This window comes from Pyrus communis, chromosome 16 (assembly GCF_963583255.1).
Source record: "Pyrus communis chromosome 16, drPyrComm1.1, whole genome shotgun sequence".
NCBI lineage: Eukaryota > Viridiplantae > Streptophyta > Magnoliopsida > Rosales > Rosaceae > Pyrus > Pyrus communis.
The window spans coordinates 4,678,476-4,703,819 of record NC_084818.1 but is presented as its reverse complement, the minus strand read 5'-3'; the positions used below and the strand labels follow the sequence as shown (position 1 = coordinate 4,703,819).

Here is a 25,344-nt window from a genome sequence, read left to right as displayed (position 1 = left end):
CTTGACAAGTTTCTTATTTGTGACGCAACACGAGTGTCTAGGGATGCGAACGTAAATCCTCGGAGAACCAAGCTTTTTGGAATCCACCATAGTTTAAATAAAACTCAAAGATTGTTTTATTAATTCCGAACTGATACATTATGTTGTACCATATTGATATTATATTGGAAGTCAAATGGCTTAAATAAGCTTAATCACCCTGGGGAAGCCATGAAGTCTTACATTAGGATGTTGAAAATAAACTTGAAATTTGGATAAAAGTCAGAATTTATAAATTAACATGCACTAATTCTCTTGTTTTAATTCATAAACATGGAAATTTAGAATTTCCGCGTGGAAAAAAAAAAACTTGGAATTTGAGACCTCCGATTCCCAAGTTTAAATTCTATGTAAATAGGTGTCATTTTCCAATTTCTATGATCGAGAATTTAAAAATAACAAATTATGTATTCAATTCCATTGTTCTTTTAGGTTAACCAAACAAGAAAATTCACAAATTCTATAAAATAAAATCCCGTCATTTCAATTTTCGTCATTTTAAAATTCCTTAGTAATCTTAAATTTCTTCATCCAAACATAATGAGGTTAACCAAACAAGAAAATTCACAAATTCTAGAAAATAAAATTTTGTCATTTCAATTTCTGTCATTTTAAAATTCCTTAGTAATTTTAAATTTCTTCATCCAAACATAGTGTTAGGGAATTAAAAACGAATCAGACATAAAACGAAAAATCTGATTTTTCATTACAAACTTTAAATACTGTTTTGGAAGCCGAAACGATTTCAGATAGCTAAAATTTATCATACATCACAACATAGTTGTGTGTTTGAACCGGGACTACACTCTTTTTTCGAAAAGGTATCATGGGTCATAAACGAAGTACAGACGCCAAATCAGTGAACTTCTGTTGCGTCCTTTTGTTTTCCTTTAGTCCAATTTGTCTTCAATCCATTCGGCCATTTGTTGTACATCAATTTTGCAAGTGAAAAAAACGAGTTGCTATTGTCACTTTGAACATGATCCAAGTCCAAAATTTTCAAAACGCCAATAACAAATTCATAGAAGTTTCAAATTCTTTAAAGGGTAAATTACACAAAACTACCTCAATTATGAGTCGAACCATAATCTCGTATCTCATGTTTTAAAAGTTATAATTTAATACATCATCTTACAAATTAGTTTCAATGTTAGACCTCTGTTAGTTTTTTTTGTCAATTTTTCTGTTAAATGCTGAGGTGACTTGAAGCAAACCCTGCTGCCTAGTTCAATTGGATTAACAAATTAAATAAATATTTTAAAAAATAAATAATTTAATATTTTTATAAAAAATTGTGGACCCTACTAACCCATCACCTTTACCCTTCCCGTCTCCCCCAACCTTTCTTCTTTTCCCTTCCGTCTGCCCCGACTCGTTTCCTAGGTGACTTTAAGGCGAACTCTAGCGACAAGCACTGTTGCCACCACCACCGTTCCACTGTTCTCGGTGACACGAACAAGACCCACCCAGATTTCTGTTTGCCGCCGTTCATTGCAGATCGAACCGTGGAATTTTTGAGATTTGACGACGGGAATGGGTTTGAACATCCATCCTCACCGTCCATCCCCTTTCCGTCCATCCCCCACCTTTTCACCATAAAGGTGTTCTAACAAATGTGAAGGCAGAAGAACCCGAAATTCGAATCAGAAGAGAGGAAATAACTGAGTTTCAGTCACCACCTCCACATGCACCGTTAACGAGAAAACCACCATTGCCAGCCGACCCTACCAGATCTCGAAATCCTGCTCTTCGTCGAGCTCTCGATATACTTCGACAACATCACGAAAAGAAGTAATTTTGAATCTAAGATGAACTCTAATATGATTGAGTTGTAAATTTAAATTTATATTCTTTGATTCGTTATTTGAAGATTTTCTAGATTTTAATGGTTTTCACGTGGTGGGTCAAGTGGAGTTTGTTGTAAAATGTTAGTTTCTTTTGTTTTTCTGAATTTTTTGGGTGGTGGGTTGAGGAAGATTATAACTGTTGATCTGGGTTTAAGTTTGTAAGTCACGTTCATGTTGATTTGGGTGGTGGAGGGAAGGGACGGGCAGAAGGGAAAATAGGATGTGGGTCCCACATTCTTTTACAAAAATATTAAAATGATTTTGTTTTTAAATTTTAAATTTTAATTATTTTTTTAATCCAACTGGTCAGCTTCAAGCCACGTTAGCATTTAACATAAAAATTGACAAAAAAACTAACTGAAGTCTGACATTAAATTTTTTTTATAATATAAGGTATGACATTGTAACTTTTAAAATATAAAATATGAGATTATGGTTCGACTCATAATTGAAGTAATTTTGTGTAATTTACCCTTCTTTAAATTTTTTTTTTATTTTTTATGGAAACTACCCACCTTTAAATTATGAAGGGCATTGTGCTTTGGATTGTCACCTGTCATTAAAAATCATTGTGCGCCATGCTGTCATTTCCACTTTTGCGCGCATTATAATGTTACCGCGGGAAAGTCATTTCCCCTTTTAAATTTTACAGCAACCCCGCCCGCCAAAAATCCGCGCGCAAGTTAGCAATCCACATAGAACTACACTACCGTGCGCCCCAGGAACCAGACCACGTCGGCATAGTGGGTTAAAATTAAGTGGATTGGCCCGCAAAATGCATAATCATGTGCGCACTTAACAACCGGCGCATCTTGGCTAGTTGCACCCGTCCTTTGGTCTTCCACTAATTTACGCGAGTCCTATAAATTAGCTGCAAATTTAACGTTAAAAAGTTGCAGAGTTGAAGAGCGGTCCTTCAATGGTGAATCCGAGGACCCGGAAGAGGGTTCGTCCAATCCCTCGAGCTCCCGACGGAAGTGCCTTTCAAAAGTGGTGTGCCATAAAATGCAATTTTTTTTGCGTTTAATTAAATTTTGACTTTTTCATAATTTAATTTGGATAATATTTTGGGATTTTGATAATTTTGTTTGTAGCAATTCCTGTGGAGCTTCAGTGCCCATAGCTTTGGCTGGGATGCACGACTGTGAATTCAACGAGAAGGTGAAGAGGTTTAAAGGCGTAGGCGTGGATGTTAAGAAACAGAGCATTTGGGACCAGCTCGTAGTCATTGCCCCTTTTCATTTCTTCATGTGAGCTTTTATTTTCATATGTTTATGAAGTTGTTTAATTTCTTGATTCTGTTATTTATTCTTTGTCTCGGTTGATTAGGGGTTGTTCGAAAGTGTTTTTACTATAATTAAAAGTGGTTTTAGACAACTAAAAGTACTTATGGCAATGCTTTAAAGCAAAGTTAAAGGTATGGGATTGTTTTTGTTTACGGTCTTTTGCTAGAAGTAATTGCATGTAGAAATTGGTGTCAAAATATTACGAGTGCTTCTTGACAAAGCACTTGAGAGTGCTTCTTGACAAAGCACTTGAGAGTGCTTCGTGCTTTCTGAAAGTTGGATGTTTTTTCAGGAATTGCTTATGGTCTAGTAGCACTTTTAAATTTTCCGCCAAACGTTGCCATAAGCATTTTTTATTGTTATATAGGACTTTAGCCCTTTTAAAAGCAATTCCAGGACCTTGGGGAGCTTCTTTAATAGAAAATCACCTAGCAAGTGCTGTTTTAGGAAGCAATTTCAATTGCTTATATAGACACCACTTGGAACTTTTATTAAAATTGTTGATAAATTGCTTCCTCGAGACACCACTTGAACTTTTATTAAAATTGTTGATGTACTTTTATTAAATAAGTGCATCCAGTAACAGTGCTTATGGACATAAGTACTTTCTAAATCCTAATTTTGTGGGTTTGTAAGGAAAGAATATACCAAGACGAGCAACGCTGGAAATTGGGTTGACATTAATAGAGAAGGGTTTGAGGCATGGAAGAACATGTCCGAGAAGGTAAAGATCGGATCTTTAATCTTACGAGCCTTGCCCAGTTGTTATACTATGGATTTCATGTGTTTTACCATGTACATTTGGAACTTGTTTTGTTAGGAGAGGCAACCGTATGTTGCAGAAGCTGAAAAGATCGACAAGGCTTACCAGAAAGCTTTGCTTGCAGAAGAAAATGATAAACTCGAGGTAAATCCAATGATAAATACGTATATGCCTGGTTTTGTGTTTTGAATTCATTGATATGAAGTTTCCAACTGTTTGTGTGGAAATCGAAACCAATGGCAGTGCGTGATTGGTTCACACAATGCTATGCGAGGAAATGAAACCAATGACAATGCGTGATTGGTTTGAGATATTGCCGCAATGACATTCCCGTTTTATCACTCCTAGACGTGTGAAAGTTTTGGGTTTGCAGACCTACCTTCACTGAATGAGTAGTTTCATCTTGCAGGTGGATGATGAGGCAGATTCAGCCGCGGCCGCGGGGAACAATGGGAAGGCTGGTGAGGTATGTTTGCTTCTTCAAGGCTCAGAATAAAATTGTGGTTTACTCGGTACTGGTTGGTTGGGTTAAACTTTAATCACCATCTATCTAGTTCTGATTGTTTATGGATGGGACACAGTTTTATGAAGACTACGAGAATTCTGACGGCTCTGATGTATTTTGGGATCACTCTGCTACAACCGGGTCTTGGCACACCTACCATGGGTCTCTCTCTCTGTCTCCAAAATGTGTGTTTATGTTTGGAATTGGAGAAATTGAGTGCGAAAATCACGTACCAATTTTATTGTTCTCTTTTTTGTAGTCTGTATTGCCCTGCTAATTTTTTTTTTTTATCTTTATTTGCCTCTTGAAACAGGCCTATAGTGCATGAGTGCACCTCATGAAACAGGAAAATGGTGCATGGTTTTTGAGCCCGCGGGTCTGTTGTCGCCAGTAGAGGTGGAAAATTAAACCATTGTGTTGTTAATGGGTATATGTTAAGATTTATTTAATTTGACATCCCTTTAATATAAGGGTGAGATGGATAGTGGTGATGATGGTGTAAGGTGAAAGAAAATTAAATGGGTCTTAATGGGTATTTGTTAACAATCTAATGAATTGATTTGACATCTTTAGTGGCGAGGACAGCAAACTTAGGGCCGGTTTTTGAGGACTCTAAAGCTAAGAAATTGCTTTTTTTTAATTGATCATTTTTGGGGGTAATGGAAGCATTCGATCATTTTTTAGATTAATTTTCCCGTTACCTGTTTCTTCAAGAACAAGTCATTTGGCTATTGTATAGTACCAAAGGGGTAGTTATTTTCCAATGTAGAGTTGAAAAAGTTTTACTTTTTGATGTGAAATACTTGAGACCTGGACATTTTGTGTTTATATTATGGTTTAAAGAATGTCTACATTATCGTATTTATGCCTTCATTTGCTATATAATCCAAGTAATATGTTGCATTTTCTTTTCTTTTTTCTGCGTCGAGAGAAGGCGAGAGAAATAGACTGATATGGTATAGGTAATTTATTTTCCTTGGTGCAAGAACAAACTTCACTTCAAGGGTTGGATTAGTTTAGAATCTTTTTAGATGAAAGGGGGGTTAGAGGCATGCTTTACCAAGATTCAACCTACTTCCATTCCATTTTAATTCAATTTTTTAAACTATATTAAACTACTCTAATCTACAAAATGAAGTTTCGTAAGCAGAGGCAGTATAATTTTGGCACATTTGATCAAATGTCTAGACATGTTGGCCTCAATTATCAAAGGTGAACTTGAACCATATTGTTATTATTTTATTGTGAGGTTGTGCTTACTTCTCCCGTTAGTTTGTATAATATCATATGTTCAAAAAAAAAATACGGTCTTAGAAACGTCGTTTATGTAATAAATATTATCACGTGATGAAATTGTGGAAGGCATAGCAAAATTACTTCCTTATGTGAAAATAATAAAGCTTTGGGAAAATGAGGATAAAAGAGAAGAAAACAAAAGAAAGAAAAATTTAAGGAAAAATTAGAATGCCCTACATCTTTTTTATAGTTGTTAGATTAAACATTCATCTCTTTTAAAGATTTGATTAAGGTGCTTTGATCAATTGCCACCTTAATAATTTTGTATTTATTTAATTTCGATGTCATTAATTTAAATGCATTTATATGGAGGCATAAGGTAGCTTAGCAACTAATTGCCTATAATATAGGAATTTAATTTTGTCAATCCCCTTCTACGCATTAAATGATATTTTTTAAATAAAATAAAATAAAAAATTAATTAACTAATTCCTCATTACCTTCTTATTAGTATTTTAAAAAAAAAAAATCTCTTTCTATTAAAAATGTCTCAATAAAAAGTCTTCAATACATATTTTTTCACGTATAGATATATAAAAAAATATACTTAAAAACTTATGGTACATTTGAGAACAAAAGTATCGACTTTTGGTACGTTTAGATTTCAAATGTATTGAGAAACTAAATGTACCAAAAATTCAAATGTACCATAAAACCAAATGTACCCATTGTTATGTAACCTTATGGTACTGTTGACCCTAAAAATTACAAAGCCTACGTGGCGGGCAGGGCGAGTAACTAATGAGCTAACTACGTCCTTCAGTTGATGCAAGGCATGCCAACTCGTCGGCCAAGCTTAGTCGAGGAGTACAATTTGTTGATGTTGCGTTAAGCGCGTTGCTGACTTGTTGATCTTGCGAATGCGGCCGAGGAAGGAACAAGTCTCGGCTTTTGGATTCTCGAGCTTGAAGACAAAACTGCTAATTCTAAGAAGTTCACGAATCGTCAGCGCCGGATTCGATCACAGTGATTATATTCGTGAGAGTATAAGCACGTCGAATCGACACTAGACTATATGGACACAAGTACTTAAAGGTAATGTATGTCTTGATGGTAAATGTGGTTCGGCCGTCAGAATGCCAAACTCTAAAACTCACTTGTGAGTATCCAATCATAAAATCACTCAGCGTTCAATGTGTCGAATGTCGTAACTCGTAACACCTTACTTCACCGAGAAGGCTAATAAGATGATCTCTGCTAATAAGGATTCGGAAACCCTTCTCGACCGACACTTGGATAGATAACCAATCGGCCTCGACATAGTTTTGTTTATCCAAACTGAAGATGTTCGCCGGTTGCCTTCACAGTGCTGTTTATCCAAACTGAAGATGTGTTGGCGGAAAAAGAAAATAAAAATTCTTAAGATGTTTGAGAGGTTTGCGCATGGCGATTGTGTGTTGAATTGGAGAGTCCTCTTTTCCGTTGCCATTGCATCTGTATTTATAGGATTGACATACTTGCTTGGCACGGCTAGATAATCGTGTAAAGTGCATTTGCAACTGAAACTATGTTGAACATCACTTCAGAACTGGTGTCTAATAATCTTGGCTATCAAATATCTCTAAGATATGATAAAGGCTATCTCCTCATTTCCCTTGAAAAAATAAATATATATTTCCGCATACGTGACCTCACCAAATGAAAGCATCCTATTCCAACTAAAACTTCTCTTTTTCCACCATGTTAGTCTAGGTGCAACCGTGCATGCGTACTAAATTGCATTTTATCTGCAACACAACCTGATCACTTTAAGAGACCATTCTCTATCAAAACCCATCTGCCAAAATCTTAAGGTCCTTTATGATTATCCATGACTTTTCAAAAAAAAAACAAAAACAACACCTAGGCTTGTCACATCACCAGGCTTATCACCCTATCGCATTAACTCACACATACATTCATTGTATGCATAATCCCATCCTTGTATGCTTCATTGCCGTGCGTATCCCAATATCCCATATGTTCAAAATCAATGGGGATTTAGATAAATATTAGGTTTAAATAATTTAATATATTATTAAGAGATAATATCATGATTAAAATCACAACATTATTTCCTGATAATAATTGAAAATTATTTCAACCACTTTGTCATTCAACGGTCTAAAATTCTGCTTATTCAACTGTCACATCCCCGCCCGGGGCGGATTACTTCCCGGGCCAGCTCCACCACCGTAGCACGATATTGTCTACTTTGGGCTTACCATTCCCTCATGGTTTTGTTTTTGGGAACTCACGAGCAACTTCCCAGTGGGTCACCCATCATGGGATTGCTCTAGCCCCATTCTCGCTTAACTTTGGAGTTCCTACGGAACCCGAAGCCAGTGAGCTCCCAAAAAGCCTCGTGCTAGGTAGAGATGAGAATATACATTTAAGGATCACTCCCCTGGGCGATGTGGGATGTCACACAACGGTCTCGATTACTCGGGCCGATAGTATAAAATCGGGTCCAAACAGGTACGTTTAGATTTCAAATGTACAGAGAAACCAAATGTATCAAAATTTCAAATGCACCATAAAACCAAATGTGCTCATTGTTAGGTAACCCTTTTGGTACGTTTAGATTCCAAATGTACCAAAAGACCAAATGAACAAAAAATCATAAATATACCACAAAACCAAATATCTCTATCATATAACCCTTTTGGTACATTTACATTCCAAATGTTCCGAGAAATACAAAAAATCAAATCCACTATAAAACTAAATGTGTCCATATTATAGGTAACTAGATGTAGCTATATAATCAAACAAATCTTTATTATGTGTTGGGTCTTCTAAATAATAAAATCTGACAATTTTTTTTATAAATATTCTACTATATTCACAAAAAAAAAGAAGTAAAATTATAACAAACAATAAAAAAAAATGCATAGAGATGGATAATAAATGCATAAATATAGGCATAAGAGGAAAAGATAAAAAAACAAAATATCCAGAAAAGTCGTGAAAAACTAAAATTCTAAACAAAATTGAACTTATGTGAAAAATTGAAATTAATAACCAAAATTTTGAAGAAAATGTTTGATCAAATTTTCAAAGGAAGTGTATGTTTAATCTAAAAAATTAAAAAACGAGGCGCTTATATCAAAACGTCTCAAAATTAAAATGTTGTTAGAGATATTGACTTTTTGTGCGAATTAAAACGACAAATATTTCATTGAAAAAATATTGAAATCGGCCTATGGAAAAACCACAAATTAAATATTGGTTTTTTCTGAAATCACGTGATTCCCACGGAAAGGAGCAACTTATGGTCACGTGGACTCCATATCAATCTCACACCGACCCTCGCAACAAGAAAAATGATTTTTCATAATTATACCCAAAATGCAAGATAATTACATTATATTAAATTAAAAATACTAAAATAAACAATAAAAATTGTAAGTACAGAAAAGGCTTGTACAAACGGCTCTGTATTCGTCTCTGATGGACTATGCCTGCAGCAGTTTCAGAAGCTCGTCTATACTCCTTCCATGGCGATCCCCGTCTCCTCACCCGCACACTTCCTTCGCTTCCAAGCTCAAATTTATGGTAAGCCCTTGTCGTTGTCCCGCAATTTCTTGCAGTATTTTTGTTGTTAATTGCTTCAATTTCATAGAGAGTGAAGCGTTTGGACATGGCGAAGCATCAAACTGTGGTCAGGAGTTCTTGTGGGTTCAACGAAAATGGCTCCGTCAACGGGTTTCCGGTCATACCCAGCAAGCTTTTCATGCAGGAGGTAATGATTTCTCATGCCCCTTTTCATATTTTCTTTATTTGTTGGGGTTTTTTGTGTGTTTTATATGGGTTATAAAGCTTGAAAATTTTCGGTTTTGAATTGCAGTTTTGCTTGAATTTTCAATTTTAATGTTATTTGGAAACCAGAGCTTCTGGGTTTTGATTATTTTCCATTTTTAACAAATTTTTGGGTGGTAATTTTGATGAATTTATGTTTTTCCTCCGCTTTTCGGTGTTTTTAGGCGATTGGAGCTGAATATGGAGAAGGTTTTGAAACTTTTAGACCAGATGGACCTCTTAAGGTTGATGTGGTAAGTAATTTATGGAGCTATATGTATAGTACTCAAATTGTTTTTTGTGTTCTGTGAAATTTAATTTACTTGTTATACTTTCTGCTGCTAGACTTACTATTGTTAATTCTTATTCCGAGTAGGATTTTTTGAACGACAGACTGCAAGAAGGTTTTCTTAAACGAATACGATATGCCATGAAACCAGATGAAGCTTATGGTCTAATATTCTCTTTTGACAATGTCGTGGTAAGTTTCTATAACGCTCATTAGTTATACGTTTCAGGTTCTGATGTCTGGAAATGAAAATGTAATGAAGTGTGGAAAATCATATTTATGACATCTTATGGATCAAGAAAAAACTTTAAATGTGCAATTATTGATGCGTAAAATATGTGTTTCAGGCTGATACTCGAACTTTGAAATTAAATGCTTGGAAGCAGCTTGCCACGGAAGAGGGTACATCTCCATTTCTTCTCTTAAATAGCCCATTCATGGCTTTCGATTGATTCTCAATATTGGATCATATGTTGAACTGGTATATGCTGATTCATGTGCTTGTAAAACCTTTTTTTCGTTCCCTAAAATTTTGACTCTTGGTCAGGAAAGGAAATTCCCGAAGATGCAGCTTTGCAAAGACAGATGCTTTATGCAGGTGCTGATCATGTGTTGCATAAGGTTTGGGATTAGTGTACATTTCAGGAATTTTTGTCTGACTGTATTTATCTATTTCTACTCTAATAAAACTTACGATTATTTCCGATGACGTCTTAACCATCAATTCTTGACACTTATATGAATAACTCACAAGTTTCCAAAAACGTTCAGCTTTTACTCTGGGATAAAGCAGACGGAGAACTGGATAGGTTGGCTTTAAAGTTTTCACAATTATACTGTGATAATCTTCGCAGGGTGAGTGCTAAGCCACTTGTAACTTATTTGAGGGGGTTCAGTTTGTCTCATAGATGCAACGATCTTACTTGCTTTTTCTTGTTTTTCAGCTTAGTCAACCCGTGGAGGGGCTCAAAGAGTGGTTAGATGCTGTATCCACGGCTCGTATCCCTTGTGCTGTAGTTTCAAGTCTTGATAGGAGAAACATGACAGAAGCCCTAGAACGAATGGGTCTCAAGAAGTATTTTCAGGTTGGTGTGCTTTTGACTTACACTAATGTTTCTATTGAAATTTACCGTTGGGTTGAATACTTTCATAATCATAGACCATCACACCTTTCATTTGTTGTTTTTCATTGAGATGTAAATGATAAACTCAGAATCCTTCATGTGTTTTTTGTTGATTCGACTTATATCAACGATTTCCTCTTTGTGCGGATACAGGCAATTGTGACAGAGGAAGATGGAATGGATTCGATAGCTCATAGGTTTCTTTCAGCAGCCGTGAAGGTATTGTATGCAACTTGCTATTATTAATTTACAAATATGGATTGCAAGTGTCACTCTTGAATTGGAAGGTTGGATCATCACTTAAGGCACGCTCGCATGTCTGGAGTCGTTCTGTCAGTATTTATATGTTCGCATGTTATCGTGTAGGATAAAAAAATTGCGTACTCGATTTATTCCCTGGTATCATTCTCTGACTCTCTGACCAATTGCATTCTTCTCCTTGCAGCTGGATCGGAAGCCATCCAAGTGCGTTGTGTTTGAGGATGAGCCTAGGGGTATAACCGCTGCTCACAACTGTACAATGATGGCTGTGGCACTGATTGGCGCCCACCCTGCGTATGTACTCTCATCCTCTGCACCCTTGATAGCGCTGTTTATCCTTCTGATATAAAAGTTTTATCAAATACAATTAACAGAATACACATACAGACACGCATTCACTTGCGCATCTAAATATACATATATGTTAAGTACACCTTTGTCCACGTTCAAAGGTGTGTCACTGTATACTCTGAGATTGATTGAGATCGACGGTGGCACATGCAGGTATGACCTGGTGCAGGCTGATCTTGCAGTTGCTAGCTTTAACGAACTTTCCGTGATCAATCTTAGAAGACTATTTGCAAACAGGGGTTCTACATTCATGGACTTGCAGAAGCAGGTTATAGAGAAATCTCCACCGAAGAGGAAGCTTACGGTAGATACTATTTTCTGATTCATTTTTTCCCTTTTGTAATTCATCCTCTCTACCTCTCACCCACTCTTGTAATCTACAAGCCGATCATCTTCTTTTCCTTGGTTTGTAATTGATCTCATAAGTTTGTTTGTGTTCTTGATATACGAACTTTTTATAGTGAAAAATCAAAGAAACTCGAATCAATGTTACATTGTTCAAGTAGATGTTGGTTAGACCAATTGGCCAAAGCAGTATGCCCGCAACTTTGTATCCAAGTTTGAATAACCTTGTAATCTTATAGAATAGATAAATCAAATCTCCAATAAAAGATGCAATTTCTAGCATAAGAGCAAACTAAATGTGGTTCCCATTAACTATTGATTTGTACCCTTGACTAATTCTATCTCTACGAAGTTCCAAGTTCGATTCTCATTTTTGAATATCAAAAGGGGTTTCAAGTTTGATTTGCTCTCTCCTACATATCAAAAGAAAGAGAAATAATGAAAAAAACTTACATGGAGAATGTAAGCGGAACCGACACATTCTGGTTCAATTATTAATGTTATAAGTTAATCTTACTTCATGTTGCATTGTATTATTAGACCAGAATGCTAGTGTGTCGATATCTTTGATCTCCGTAAGTTGTTCTAGAAAACGTCCGTGTCTGTTGCTTGAGTCAATTATCAATGGATAAGATTGGGGGTCCTAGTCTCCCTTATCCTTATCCAGCGTAGGCAAACGGCATGTACACATACGACAATCGTCGAAACGCTTTTAATTTCGTTACCGTTGACCGTTGAAGCACTGGTGAAATGGTAAAAATTAACACGGGTGGGAAATTTCCCCTTATCGTTATTGTCATCCAACTCTGACAGACTTCCTCTCCCATCTTCTCCGCCATCGCTGAGGGAGCTTCGGATTAGAGAGACTTGCAATTCAATTCCTCCTCCGCATCCGAACATGGCTTGCATTCACAGCTACGGCTCCATAGCTTCCATCTCTCTTCCCACCTCCCCTTCGTTCTCGCCAAGATCCAGATGCGCCTACAAGCCTCGCTTTCTCTGCGCCCTCGGAGGTACTTACAAAACGATGTCGTTGCTTAATTTGGAGCTTTCGACTATTGGATTCTGTGGGAAATGGTCTGATTGGTGTTGGGTGTTTTCTAATTTGGGGTCTTTATGTAAGATACGGTGTCGTTTCTGTGCTTAATATGAACTTTGAAGCTTACCCCAACTGGGTTATTTGAGATATGGTGTAATTGATGTTGGGTTTGCTTCAATTTGGGATCTTTGTTTAATACTTAATCGTGTACTTAATATGGTTGCTAATCAAGTTCGATAATGCCCACGTGCTTAATTTGAAGCTACTCCAGCTGGGTTTTGTGGGGTACTGTCTAGTTGATTTTGAGTGTGTTCGAATTCGGTTCTTCATTTAGCACACAAATTGTCCTTAATAATTTGCTAATAAGTTTGATAATGCCCAATTGTCTAATTGTATGGTTCATTTCAGGGAGCGTGGCAGAACCCCAAGTTGCCTCCGTTGCCGAGCCTCTTTTGCTCAATGCAGTTCGCGGGGACGATGTTGAGAGACCCCCAGTTTGGCTCATGAGGCAAGCAGGGAGGTACATGAAGGCAGGTTTATGCATATATTGATTACCATCTCATTCACTTTGAATTAGTTCTGGTTTAGTGTAAATTGGCTTACTAACTTATTTAAGCATTTTGATATGACAGAGTTACCAAACTCTCTGTGAGAGGTACCCTTCGTTTCGAGAAAGATCTGAAAATGTTGACCTCATTGTCGAAATTTCGCTACAGCCCTGGAAGGTCTTCAAGCCTGATGGTGTAAGATGTCACTCTGGGATTCAGTGTTGGTGGTTTTCCAGTTTAGCCACTTACCTGTTATAATCTTGTTATCCCTTCTGTTGGGTTGCTCGTTTCCTTTTTCTCACAAGTCTCCCCATGTGTTGTGACAGGTCATTTTGTTCTCGGATATTCTAACTCCTCTTTCCGGGATGAATATACCATTTGACATTGTAAAAGGTAAGGGTCCTGTAATATTCAATCCTCTGCATACTGCTGATGATATTGATCAAGTAAGAGAGTTTGTTCCACAAGAATCAGTTCCATATGTTGGGGAAGCATTGACAATCTTGCGAAAGGAGGTCCAACATCTTCTCTACTTATTCTGTTCCAACTTTGAATATATTTTTCATTTCATCCTAAACTTGGAATTGTTACATTTACAATTCACTAAAAGTAGTACCTTGCCGCTATGGTGCCAATAATATTGTCATAAAAGGAATAAAAAAGAAGAAAATATATCACATGAAATTTCAAAGTTAAGATCTGAATCCTTTACGAAAGTGTGATTCATTTGAGTGCTTACAATATTATGTTAGACTGCAGGGACCTCGGATATATAACACTGCATACCATGGCTATGAGCCCTAAATGCTATTATATTATGGTGTAATTTACATTTTGAAGCTTAATAGAGTTTGATATTGGATGTGATTTGAGACTGGTTTCTCTGCTTCAGTCAGCATCATAACCTTTGGTATCCTCACTGATATCTTTACTTTTCCAGGTAGATAATAAGGCAGCAGTGCTAGGTTTTGTCGGGGCTCCTTTCACCCTAGCATCGTATGTGGTGGAAGGTGGTTCATCAAAGCATTTCTCAAACATAAAGAGATTAGCCTTCTCTCAACCAAAGGTAACTCTAGGCTGCCTATATCTGGTGTACGCAACTTTTTTTTCTTTCAATTTTGTCTCCTAACTTGTTAACGTCATGGTTACATACATTGAGAGTGCCAATAAGTAGGGTCCTTTAGCAATCGGTTGGTAGCTCTTAGGGTATTCCCACCTTCGTTTCAAACCCAACTTGCGACTTATCATTTATATATTTGGTGTTTTCTGGGAGTGTTCCATTGTTAGCAAAGGTGTGAATATCCTTCGTATCATTCTTGTTTGGTTTTTAACGTGGGATGCTTCCTACTGGTATATGCCAATTTTGTTGACCTTTGGTTCTTTCCGCAGGTCCTCCATGCATTACTTCAGAAATTTACAACTTCGATGACAAAGTATATTCGATACCAAGCTGATAATGGAGCTCAAGCCGTTCAGATCTTTGACTCATGGGCCACAGAACTCAGCCCTGTGGATTTTGAGGAATTCAGTCTGCCATACTTGAAGAAAATCGTGGATGCTGTGAAACAGACCCATCCAGATCTCCCTTTAATCCTTTACGCAAGTGGATCTGGGGGTTTGCTTGAGAGGCTAGCTTTGACCGGTGTTGATGTAGTTAGCTTGGACTGGACAGTTGATATGGCGGAAGGTAGAAGGCGACTGGGACCAAATATAGCAGTTCAAGGTAATGTGGATCCCGGTGTTCTTTTTGGTTCGAAAGAATTCATCACCAGTAGAATAAACGATACGGTGAGGAAAGCCGGTAGAGGAAAACATATTTTGAATCTTGGCCACGGCATTGTAGTTGGTACACCTGAGGAGAATGTTGCCCATTTCTTTGAGGTTGCTAAAGATATCAGATATTGAAAATATATTTAGCTTGAATTGATTTCCTCTTTAGTTGAGCTCTTTCCTTTGTAATTTTTGTTCCCATTTTAGTCCTTGTTAATTATTTGCTTAATTAATACGGCTCTTTGTTTCTTCAAAAAATAAAAAATTACTGCTCTTTGTAATTTGTTGAGGACTTGATGGGCGAACATGGAAAGTCGATTGATATTTATCTTTCTGCAACTCCTTGAGCATGTTGCTCATTTTTTACCGAAAAGTCACAAGTTTGAGTCGTAAAAACAACCTCTTTGCAAAGTAAGAGTCCCCACCCCCCTCCCCAAACCCACAAAACCCCCCGCCCAGTCCCCAATTGATTCTCGAAAAACGGAAGCCTTGTTGGCTTGGCTTGCCCTTTTCAACTCCTTGAATAGGGCCCTCAATTAGTATTTGGTCTTAAATTATCGCTTTAATATTTAGTGTAGGAAAAATCATACACTGCATTTTCAACGCGTGTAGGCAAACACTCATTTTCTGGGATTCTGGATGGAGAAGATATTTTCTTATTTCGTCCGTAAGCATGTGTTCACCAACCAACCTTGTCCCAGAAAATGATGAATTTGTTCGTACATCTATTGCACAATAAAATTAGAATAATTAGCGCCTGCTTAAATTGTTTGGTGTTTTCTTTTCTTGGCGAATAATTTAGTGCAAACCTGTAAGGTTAACTACTTAATGCTATGGACCAACCTTTTGCTTTTCCTTTTATCTGATTAATTGGGAGAGAGATTCAAACATTAGGCATGTTCGATATTGGAAAGAAAATTATCACTGGACTAAAACCTAGTTGGTTTTCGCTTTACCTTCTTAGACTCTTATTTTTCTTGTTGGTCAGTTGGTATGTGCTTATTTTCGAAACTATTGGAATAACTAACGAGTCACTCTTTGTACAACGGTAATGAAAAAGGTAAAATCAAACACATGATATAGAGTAATTGTTCTTAATCAGTCGCACTACGGTTCCTTATAATGACTAATAAACTACAGAGACTAGCATTGCAAAATTGTCAAAGTTTGATACCATGGGGCATGAACATGCATGCCTGTTTCTAGCAAGCTAGGTTGGTACACGAGAATATCAACAATTGATCTTAAACCCAAGTAAGCATAGGGGTGTATTATCCACACATCTTATTTTATTTCTCACACACCTCTTGATAATTTATGTATGTTGATTTTCTTTAATTCATCCGATCCGACAACCAAAAATTAAAAAAGTATGTGAGAAATAAAATGAGATATGTGAATATCATATAAACCTTGCAACCATCGAATCTTACCGTCACTAATCACTGATCACAACGCAACATCCGATCATTCCAATTTATCACCAATGGCCCGCTTCCCATCAATCTACGACTCTTCGTAATCTTAACAATTCACAAACAAACTGGCCTTGAATAAAAGACTTGTAGATATCGAACAAAAAAATTATAGCTTAAGTATTTAAAAGCGTATATTCATGCACCTATTGTTCTATGTATTAAAATCCCACCACTTTCCTTCTATGGAAAGAAATAATAACCCTTGGGCCTCGACTAAGCTGTTACAATTTGGTTGGCGTGTCCAACTAAGGTACAGGGGCATGCTGACAACGGTCGATTGACCTTCCTTAACAACTATAATTCGAATTTAGTGGCAAATAATACAAACAGCCGTAACGTACATATATATACAACTATACACACTGCTTTCTGTATCCCTATTTCTCCTCTTATTTTCTCTCTTTTCTCCTTCCAATGTTCAGATCTTCTAGACTCTTTGTGTTCTCCTAAAAAAGGTAATCCCTTTACTTTTTTTTTTTTTTTTTTACTTTAATTTTCTTATTTTTCTCATTGACTGCTTTAACTTTGTAAAAATTATGTGTGACCATATTCAAATATTAACGTTGTCTCACATGTTCTTTGAATTAGATAGATAACGGGTTTTTCTTTTGGAATTTTTTAGCAAGATACGGCAACTGAGGATGCAAAACAGATGTGTTTTTTCTTTCATTATTCAAGCCTATGAAGTAGAACTCAATCTGGCCTGCTTCCCTTGTAATTTGTTCTCGATGAGGCTGGATCCTAAACACACTGTGAAATTGAGATCAGGGTCGTACAAATGCAAATTGAAGCTGCAAAAAGAATTTCTGTCGCGTTGAAAGCGCCCGAAGGACTCCTGCCCTGTGAGTAAAATTCTCATAGTAGCATAATTTCTAGCAATAAATTTAGCGTTGCTGTTGTTGTTGTTGTGGATTAGGTTTAGGGTTTAAGATTTTAAAATGGAAAATAAGGGCAAGATTTTGATGCAAAAATATGAGATCGGGAGAATGTTAGGGCAGGGAAACTTTGCTAAAGTTTATCATGCAAGAAACCTCCAAACTGGCCATAGCGTGGCCATTAAGGTAATTAACAAAGAAAAGGTTCTGAAAGTTGGACTAATTGATCAAACAAAAAGAGAGATTTCTGTTATGAGACTCGTTAAGCACCCGAATATAGTGCAACTTTTTGAGGTCATGGCTACGAAATCCAAGATCTATTTTGTTTTAGAGTATGTCAAAGGCGGCGAGTTTTTCCACAAGGTGTCGAAAGGGAGGCTCAAGGAGGAAATGGCAAGGAAGTACTTTCAGCAGCTGATCAGCGCTGTGGATTTCTGCCACAGCAGAGGTGTTTACCACCGCGATTTGAAGCCCGAGAACTTGCTGCTGGACGAAAATGGAACGCTGAAGGTGTCGGATTTTGGGTTGAGTGCGCTTGCGGAATCCAAGAGGCAAGATGGTCTTTTGCACACAACTTGTGGAACTCCTGCTTATGTAGCTCCTGAAGTTGTGGGGAGAAAAGCATATGATGGGGGCAAAAGCTGACATTTGGTCTTGTGGTGTGATTTTGTATGTGCTTTTGGCTGGTTATCTGCCGTTTCATGGAACAAATCTGATACAAATGTACAGGAAAATTGGAAGAGCAGATTACGAATGCCCTAAGTGGTTTTCGAATGAAGCGCGACGTCTACTCTCTAAAATCCTCAACCCTAACCCTAGTAAAAGGATTTTCATTTCAAACATAATGCAAAATCCCTGGTTTAGCAAAGGGTTCAACTCCAAACCAATTGCAACTATAACAGAAGTCGGAAGCCCGGGTTTTTCGGATGTTGATCAGACTACTGAGCTGGCAAAGCAGCAAGAGTTGGCTAGACCTAGACCTACATATTTAAATTCTTTTGATATCATCTCTCTTTCTGGTGGATTTGATTTGTCTGGCTTGTTTATGGGACAAGAACAAGATGTGAAAAAAGAAGTGAAGTTCACATCTGTGCAATCTGCCTCATCAATTGTATCCAAGCTGGAGAACATTGCTCATCATTTGAAGTTGAAAGTCAAGAAAGATGGAGGGTTACTGAAGTTCGAGAAATCCGATAACGGAAGGAAGGGTGCATTGGCAATAGAGGCTGAGATTTTTGAGTTCACTTCATCTTTTCATTTAGTTGAGATGAAGAAATCCAATGGCGACACATTGGAATTTAGGAAGATGTTGGAAGATGATATAAGACCAGCTCTCAAAGATGTGTGGGCATGGCACGGTGAGCAGAAACAAGAACAAGAACAAAAACAGCATATGCATTATTCTTATTCCTAAGTCTGCACATCTCATACTTGAATGATCTCAAGCTTTTCTAATTTAAACTATTGTTTGATGAATTACTTCTTGTAATTATTGTGAAGTTATTGTTATATCAAGGCTCAATTGGTTTTGTAAGCTTGAAGTTACACGTGATTGCATATTATGAGTGAGGTTTTCCAATCTTTTGTTCCATTTGACCAATCCCCAAGTTTCGTTGGGCTTAGACTTTTTGGGCTCACACCATAAATTGTACTTATGATGTTCGTTACAATATCCGTTTTAGCAAGGGTAGATATTTGAACCAGAAAAAGATGAAACAGGGTCCAACCAAACCAGAAAAAAATCAATGAGTAAACTTAATGTAACTCCAATTTTGTGAATCAGAATTGAGATCAGTCCACTTTGTTATGGTCCACTCACTAATTATCCATATTCAAATCGAACAAAACTAATTATTTTATTCATTTCAATTTTATATCAAGGTGAAGTATACTTAAACTAAACAGACCATGCATACCACTACATTCTATGCATCCATCTTCTGTCAATAAAGTGCATGTATTTCATTGAGAAGCCAGTTTTTCACGCAAACCCTAATAGTAAGCATTAGATATATAAGCAAGTTGACTGGCCTTCACAGACGCACCAATACAGCCGATCGGAGAACCATGCATATTTACAGGTTCGTTTGGATGTTCTTTTAAAATGATTGAAAGTGCTTTTAGAGAAATTTAATGTTTTTGGATTCCAAAAACACTTAAAGTGCTTTTCTAGGGTTTATTTGCACCTTTACTAAAGATTGGTTCTAAAAACATTTTCACCAAAAGTGTTTCCAGTCATTTTAAAAACATATCCGAATGAGCTCTACATCTAATATGCATTATTAGGGTCTACATAAGAGAATTTTCACTCCAATGCGTCACTAGTAATAATAAAGAAAGATTAATTTTTTTGTACTCATTTTGTGTCTGGTATCTTTGTTGTCTTTATTAATTGACGCATGTTAAATTTAATTATGACAACAAAATTAAAAAAGATTAAGTTTATTAAAATGTATTAATCAATAATAGAGGTTAAATAGAAACCATACATAAAAAGAATGCATAAAATTTGAACTCTAATAAAGGTGCCTAACTTTTATTATCATCATTTGGAGCAGCTGGCATATGACCCCATGTTAGCATATTCCAATATTGATTGCTGTATGGCACCCAAATGGAGCAAGACGCATAGAAAAAGAAATGCACAGATTAATATTGTGAGGAAGCTAAGCAGAAGCATATATATTTTCTGTTTTGTTTTTTTTTTTTTTTGCCACCTCTTAAATTCCAAGAACTTAAAGGCTAACTATTTTTGATGGAGTAACGTTAGAGATATTAAATTTAGAGACTAAATTTGCAAATTAAATGATGTGTAATCATTAGGAATAAGTATATTTATCAACGTTTAAGTAATAAATCAATCATCAATTTTCATGTCATTTAATTTTAAAAATTTTACCTACAAATTTAATCTCCTTAACATTACCCTTTTTGATTAATCAAAATCTGGTCTACGAGAATCAACTTGGGATCACATGCTTCGGCCACGTGATCCTTGGTGGAATCGCAGCAGGTATTTTGCTGGCAACCCACAGGGTTTTGACTCACAACTCAAATTCCGAATCCGAATCGTTTTGTTTATTATTCAAATTAATGAAAAATGTTAGGGTTGGTCGGCTCGGGGATTGCAGGGGAAAAGATTATCAACAGTTAGCAGTTCTAGAATTTAAGTTCGAATCACGCTATGTTAAAATAAACTTTCTCGTTTCTAAAAAGATGATGAACAATTAACAACATTATTATTATTATGTTCATGTTCTTAAGGTTTTTCGTTTTAACGAATGTAAGTTAAATTAGTTGATAGAGCACTATGTCTATTCCTTTGAACTTAAGTTCGAATCATCCCCCATCGAGATTTAATAAAAAATTTCCCATTACATTAAAGGGACTAATTACAATTAGATTTAAAGGGTAATGATGAGTAAGCCCACATGATTTCCATCATAAAAAATACTTTAGAAAATCATAGAATAAAAAAAAAAAATTGGTTCTCCACTGTCCCATTGAAAATGGCCAAAGAAGACAGGAGAAAGAGATGGTATAAATATATCATAAATCATCCTAAATTGTCTCCAACCCATGCCATGAGGGGGTTCTCCACTTGCTAAAGCTATTGCATCATTCAGTCTCTCTTCTCTTGAGTTCTAATCTTTTGATATAAATCAACCTACATACCACATGCATTATGCTCTCTTTTTTTCATTTTTTTCAGTTTTTAATTTGGTCCATAAACATAATTTAATTTAATTTAAAGATAATTAATATTGATATAGAGGGAGTGACCCAAAAAAAAATTCAAAGTTGGACACTAGAAATGTATAGAATCAATAGATGCATGAAACTTCGCCTGCTTGGTGTGAATGGGGGGCTCTACCACTTTTATCTAAAATATTGAAACTTCGAGTAAGTAATTTATCTAAAAGATTGAAACTTTAAGTAATTGATTTTGTAGGGTTAATATCCTTAATTCTCAACTCAAAAATGGATGAGTTCCATGTTGTATACACTCTTAATTAATTATCATGTCACATATGTAACTGTCAGACTACTATGAGATATAACCATTTTAGCCGTCATATAACTCATGACAACCATAAACGTAATTACTATGCAAACGAATGCCGTCATACATTGAAGGAAGAAGTTACACCTCTTCATTTGTCTAGTTTCCCTTTAAATACCCAAAACCTAGCTTTAGCAGAAGGATAACTTAAAGCAGGGCCGGCACTAAAAATAAGTTTGTTTGAGCGTAAAATAGTGCTTTATTTCTTCAAAGGTCTCCACTTCGAAACAGTTTGCAATCTTGGATTCGAACCCCGCATCTGGGCGAATAGACAAAAAGCTTCCACTGCTAGCGCTGGAAGATTTATTAGTACTATCCGGCACATTAAAATATATGTTATGTAGGTGTTTACTTGTAAAGAAAATTTGGGAGCCCTTCCAATTAGGACGGCCTTGTGCAGTGGCATCTTTTGCACACTCTCAGAGCCGGCACTAATAACTTATATGAGACATCTTACTTAGTTCTAAGCCTCAAACCCTAACCCTAGAGTTAGCGAGCGGATTAGAGAAAACCGAAAAATGAGTTAGGATTACAATAGTCAATGACCTGCTCGTTAAATTAACTTTGATAAGATGAAAAATGGTTTGAAGTATAAATGAATTAGTAGATCCGATTCAGTATTGTTTAAAAATAAAAGTTTAGATCTTTTGGATGGTCATGGTTGGACGCAAATGGGATTGAGAGATACAAGATTGTGATATTTGAAGCAACTTGTACTTCAACATAAAATCACCTTTCACTAAACAAAGCAAAGCCAAAAGATCTTTGTCCTGCTGCATGCTAAAATGTGTATATAATAAATAGAGTGTGGACTGTGGAGTGCCACAGATTAAAAGAAAAGAAAAAAAAAAAAAAAAAAAAAGAAGAAATAAACTCTTACTTCTTCTTGGCCATTCAAAGTTCCACACCATGGATGTATCAGAGAAAAGTGCCACTATGGAAATTGTGGGTCCAATACCAAGTGTATGAGTGCATTTCTTTTTCTTTTTGTCTAAATTGGTTGGGAATTTCAGTGAAACTCCTATGATTAGGGAATAAGAAATGTTTCTTATATTAAGCATATCTCAATTACGAGTACAAATGAACTTTGCTTTATATAATGTGATAATTGTACATATATAGTATGCAAATGCGCATGTAAATTATTGTCAACCGTTGGTGTATAAACGTCCAATAATTATACATCAAAGAGTAATCGATGAAAGTGCAACCAACTATTAATTTAAGTTTAACAATTATATAATCAAAATAAAGCACAAATGTGCCAAGTACTAGATGCCATGATTATACAAGTGGGCAGTATGAGATGTCATTTTTCTCAAACTAATTAACTTCATGTATTTCTCAATTGTGCTCCATCAAAGACAATTAGCAGGAACTTTGTCTTAAATGACACAATGTATCTCGATCACTTCTTATTTGAGACTTTGAAACTTAGAAAAGTTCCTCAAATGGTGGGGTGCATGGCGCCCAACCTTTCATATAAAGCAAGAAATTACTGCTTAATCTAAAATTTAATCCTATGTGCTTGTCATAATCATCTAAAGGAAATTTTACATTACTACCATATAATTATAATTAACCCACAGAAAGTAGTAATGCCATCCAGCTTAAGAAGCATAACTAATCATGCTTTAATTTGCATAAACCATCTTATTATAGTTAATTACCATGGAAACAGGTAAAAATGATTTGCTTGTGGAAAGTCACGGAATAGGTAGGTCGGTTTGGCACGGAAATTAAAAGCGTTTTTTCAACATCACTAGCTGGCAGCTTCTTATAGGGTTTCTTTAAAACAAGAGAAATTTTTATCCAGGCTAGAAATACAAGTCATATAGTATATCATTCTACTTGTTAAGAATAGACAACATGATTGATACTTCATACTTTTAATATATATTAATGAAAGAGCAAGTGCACGTTTTACATAAAGTAGTAACGTCAAACCCAAGGAGTTGGTTTAGTGGAACAAGGAAAGACCTAATCAGAACTCCAAATTCGAGTTCGGACTCTTACAGATAGACCACCGGCTCTTTGTTATGGCATATCATTTGTTTCGGAAGTCAAAAGTACTCTACCGTCTCATGATATATCGAGACTGCATGAAAGGAAGATTATTCTACCATCAATGCCTTATGACCGTGCTGCGAGACATCGAAAATTTGTTCAGAATACACCTGACTCGAACAACTTTGAGCCAGATTGTGCATGCATTTTTCTGTGCTGCTGGGCAGCTAGGACCAAAAACCATTGAGTCTTCTTTTCTTGCCATATCCTGTCGGATTTTGTATGGAAGTAGATGCAGCATTCAATACTGAAAACCACTGTGCCCTGACCAACAAGGACACCGCTGCTCTCGTGAAGTTGTCACCCAATAATTGAAGACCTAGCTTATCTTTACACTTGATGACGATGAGTATCTGTTTTCACCAGTTCAAATAATTAGGGTTCTCATGAATCATGATATGTAGTCGTAACTTTGCATGAATACGTACGGGAGATTTCAATCCATTTATGTCCTTTCCATGCAGCTTTAGAAGAGGACATGGGTAATGACTTTTAAGCCCTCTAGTTAGAAGAAACAAATTTGGTTGCAAACCAATTAAAATAAACAAGATTATTTGTATACCGACATATGGCAATTGACTTTGTGTGCATAAGCATGTTTAGACACGACACGACACCTTGAAACAACCCGAAACTTTCACCTTATGTATGTACAAGGTTAACACTATTAACAACTCTTGTAAAACAATAATTGAGCCCAAAATAATAATAATAATAATAATAATAATAATACAATAGTATAATGTGATGTAACTTTTCCTTATTTTTATGATTAATAGTATAATGAGTTTATTTTTTATTTTTTATTGTTATTCTTATACTTATATGTTTGCACATTGGTCAACTCGAGAGCACAACACATATAAATAAGTAAACTCGAATACAAGCTATTGTCACAAGAAATTCTCTCTTGCAATTAGTGTCACCACGTACCAACTCTCTAACGAAATATAATGCACTATTCAAATACGCAATAATCATTTATTCCATCAGTTGTGCCAATTAAATAATATATTAATTTCCAGAATATTGCCACCCCCTTCATCATACTACCATGATCAGTTCATAGAATGTGTTTTACTGGTCAATTACCTGGAATCCACTACTAGATCCTTGAAAGGTGGAAGTTATTGCACATTGACCCCTAGCTTTCTCCCTTTTGCTTAATTGGACCACCGCATTGTAGATCCAGCTGCGCACTGTTGCTGCGTTTGTAAGACGCATCATTTACTTTAAGGTTTGATTCCGATTGGTAATTAGGTTTAAATTAATTGCTCGTGTTCATTTTAAAAATAAACAAAATAATCAAGAGTATCAGCAATGAATAATTGAATATCCCCGCATTCCCAAACCCGTTTTATTTTATAATGTGAAAAAAAAGAAAATATTACTATTAGGGAGAGTGGTATCGAAGTTGAGTATAAAAATCACATAAACAAGAAGAAATTTTTTAGTGTGCCGAAAACATAGCTCGGTACATCAAGTATTTAATATAATTGGTTAAAAAGAATTTCAAGTTTCTAACTAATTGTACTATTACACTTAATATACCAAACTGTATTTCAAATACACTGAAAAATCTCTCGCAAATGATAAACATGCATGCCGCAGTTTTCTC

General features: G+C 36.0%; 3 protein-coding genes and 1 pseudogene across 4 annotated transcripts; all 4 read left to right on the top strand.

Annotated features, from left to right (window-relative positions):
* The first annotated feature begins 2,752 nt into the window (after positions 1–2,752).
* On the top strand, positions 2,753–5,237 carry LOC137719411 (high mobility group B protein 7). 2 transcript variants are annotated; one of them, XM_068458451.1, is made up of 7 exons: positions 2,753–2,879; positions 2,981–3,136; positions 3,809–3,896; positions 3,993–4,079; positions 4,345–4,401; positions 4,517–4,625; positions 4,754–5,237. In XM_068458451.1, exons 1-7 carry the CDS (start codon positions 2,806–2,808, stop codon positions 4,759–4,761), a joined length of 579 nt encoding a protein of 192 aa, XP_068314552.1. In that variant the 5' UTR covers positions 2,753–2,805; the 3' UTR covers positions 4,762–5,237. The 2 variants fall into 2 exon arrangements, with proteins under 2 accessions (XP_068314552.1, XP_068314553.1); XM_068458452.1 differs by having other exon boundaries at positions 4,517–4,602; positions 4,754–5,235.
* A 3,868-nt stretch (positions 5,238–9,105) lies between these two features.
* LOC137720099 (5-amino-6-(5-phospho-D-ribitylamino)uracil phosphatase, chloroplastic) lies at positions 9,106–12,036 on the top strand. The gene is made up of 11 exons (XM_068459111.1): positions 9,106–9,273; positions 9,341–9,460; positions 9,702–9,770; positions 9,893–9,997; positions 10,153–10,207; positions 10,353–10,426; positions 10,577–10,660; positions 10,750–10,890; positions 11,083–11,148; positions 11,375–11,484; positions 11,695–12,036. The coding sequence occupies exons 1-11, from the start codon at positions 9,169–9,171 to the stop codon at positions 11,861–11,863; spliced, it is 1,098 nt and encodes a 365-aa protein (XP_068315212.1). The 5' UTR covers positions 9,106–9,168; the 3' UTR covers positions 11,864–12,036.
* Positions 12,037–12,660: 624 nt separating this feature from the next.
* On the top strand, positions 12,661–15,420 carry LOC137720100 (uroporphyrinogen decarboxylase-like). The gene is made up of 6 exons (XM_068459112.1): positions 12,661–12,899; positions 13,334–13,455; positions 13,558–13,668; positions 13,800–13,988; positions 14,414–14,539; positions 14,863–15,420. The coding sequence occupies exons 1-6, from the start codon at positions 12,785–12,787 to the stop codon at positions 15,376–15,378; spliced, it is 1,179 nt and encodes a 392-aa protein (XP_068315213.1). The 5' UTR covers positions 12,661–12,784; the 3' UTR covers positions 15,379–15,420.
* A 2,239-nt stretch (positions 15,421–17,659) lies between these two features.
* Positions 17,660–24,469, top strand: LOC137721376 (CBL-interacting protein kinase 18-like; annotated as a pseudogene).
* The last annotated feature ends 875 nt before the right edge of the window (positions 24,470–25,344 follow it).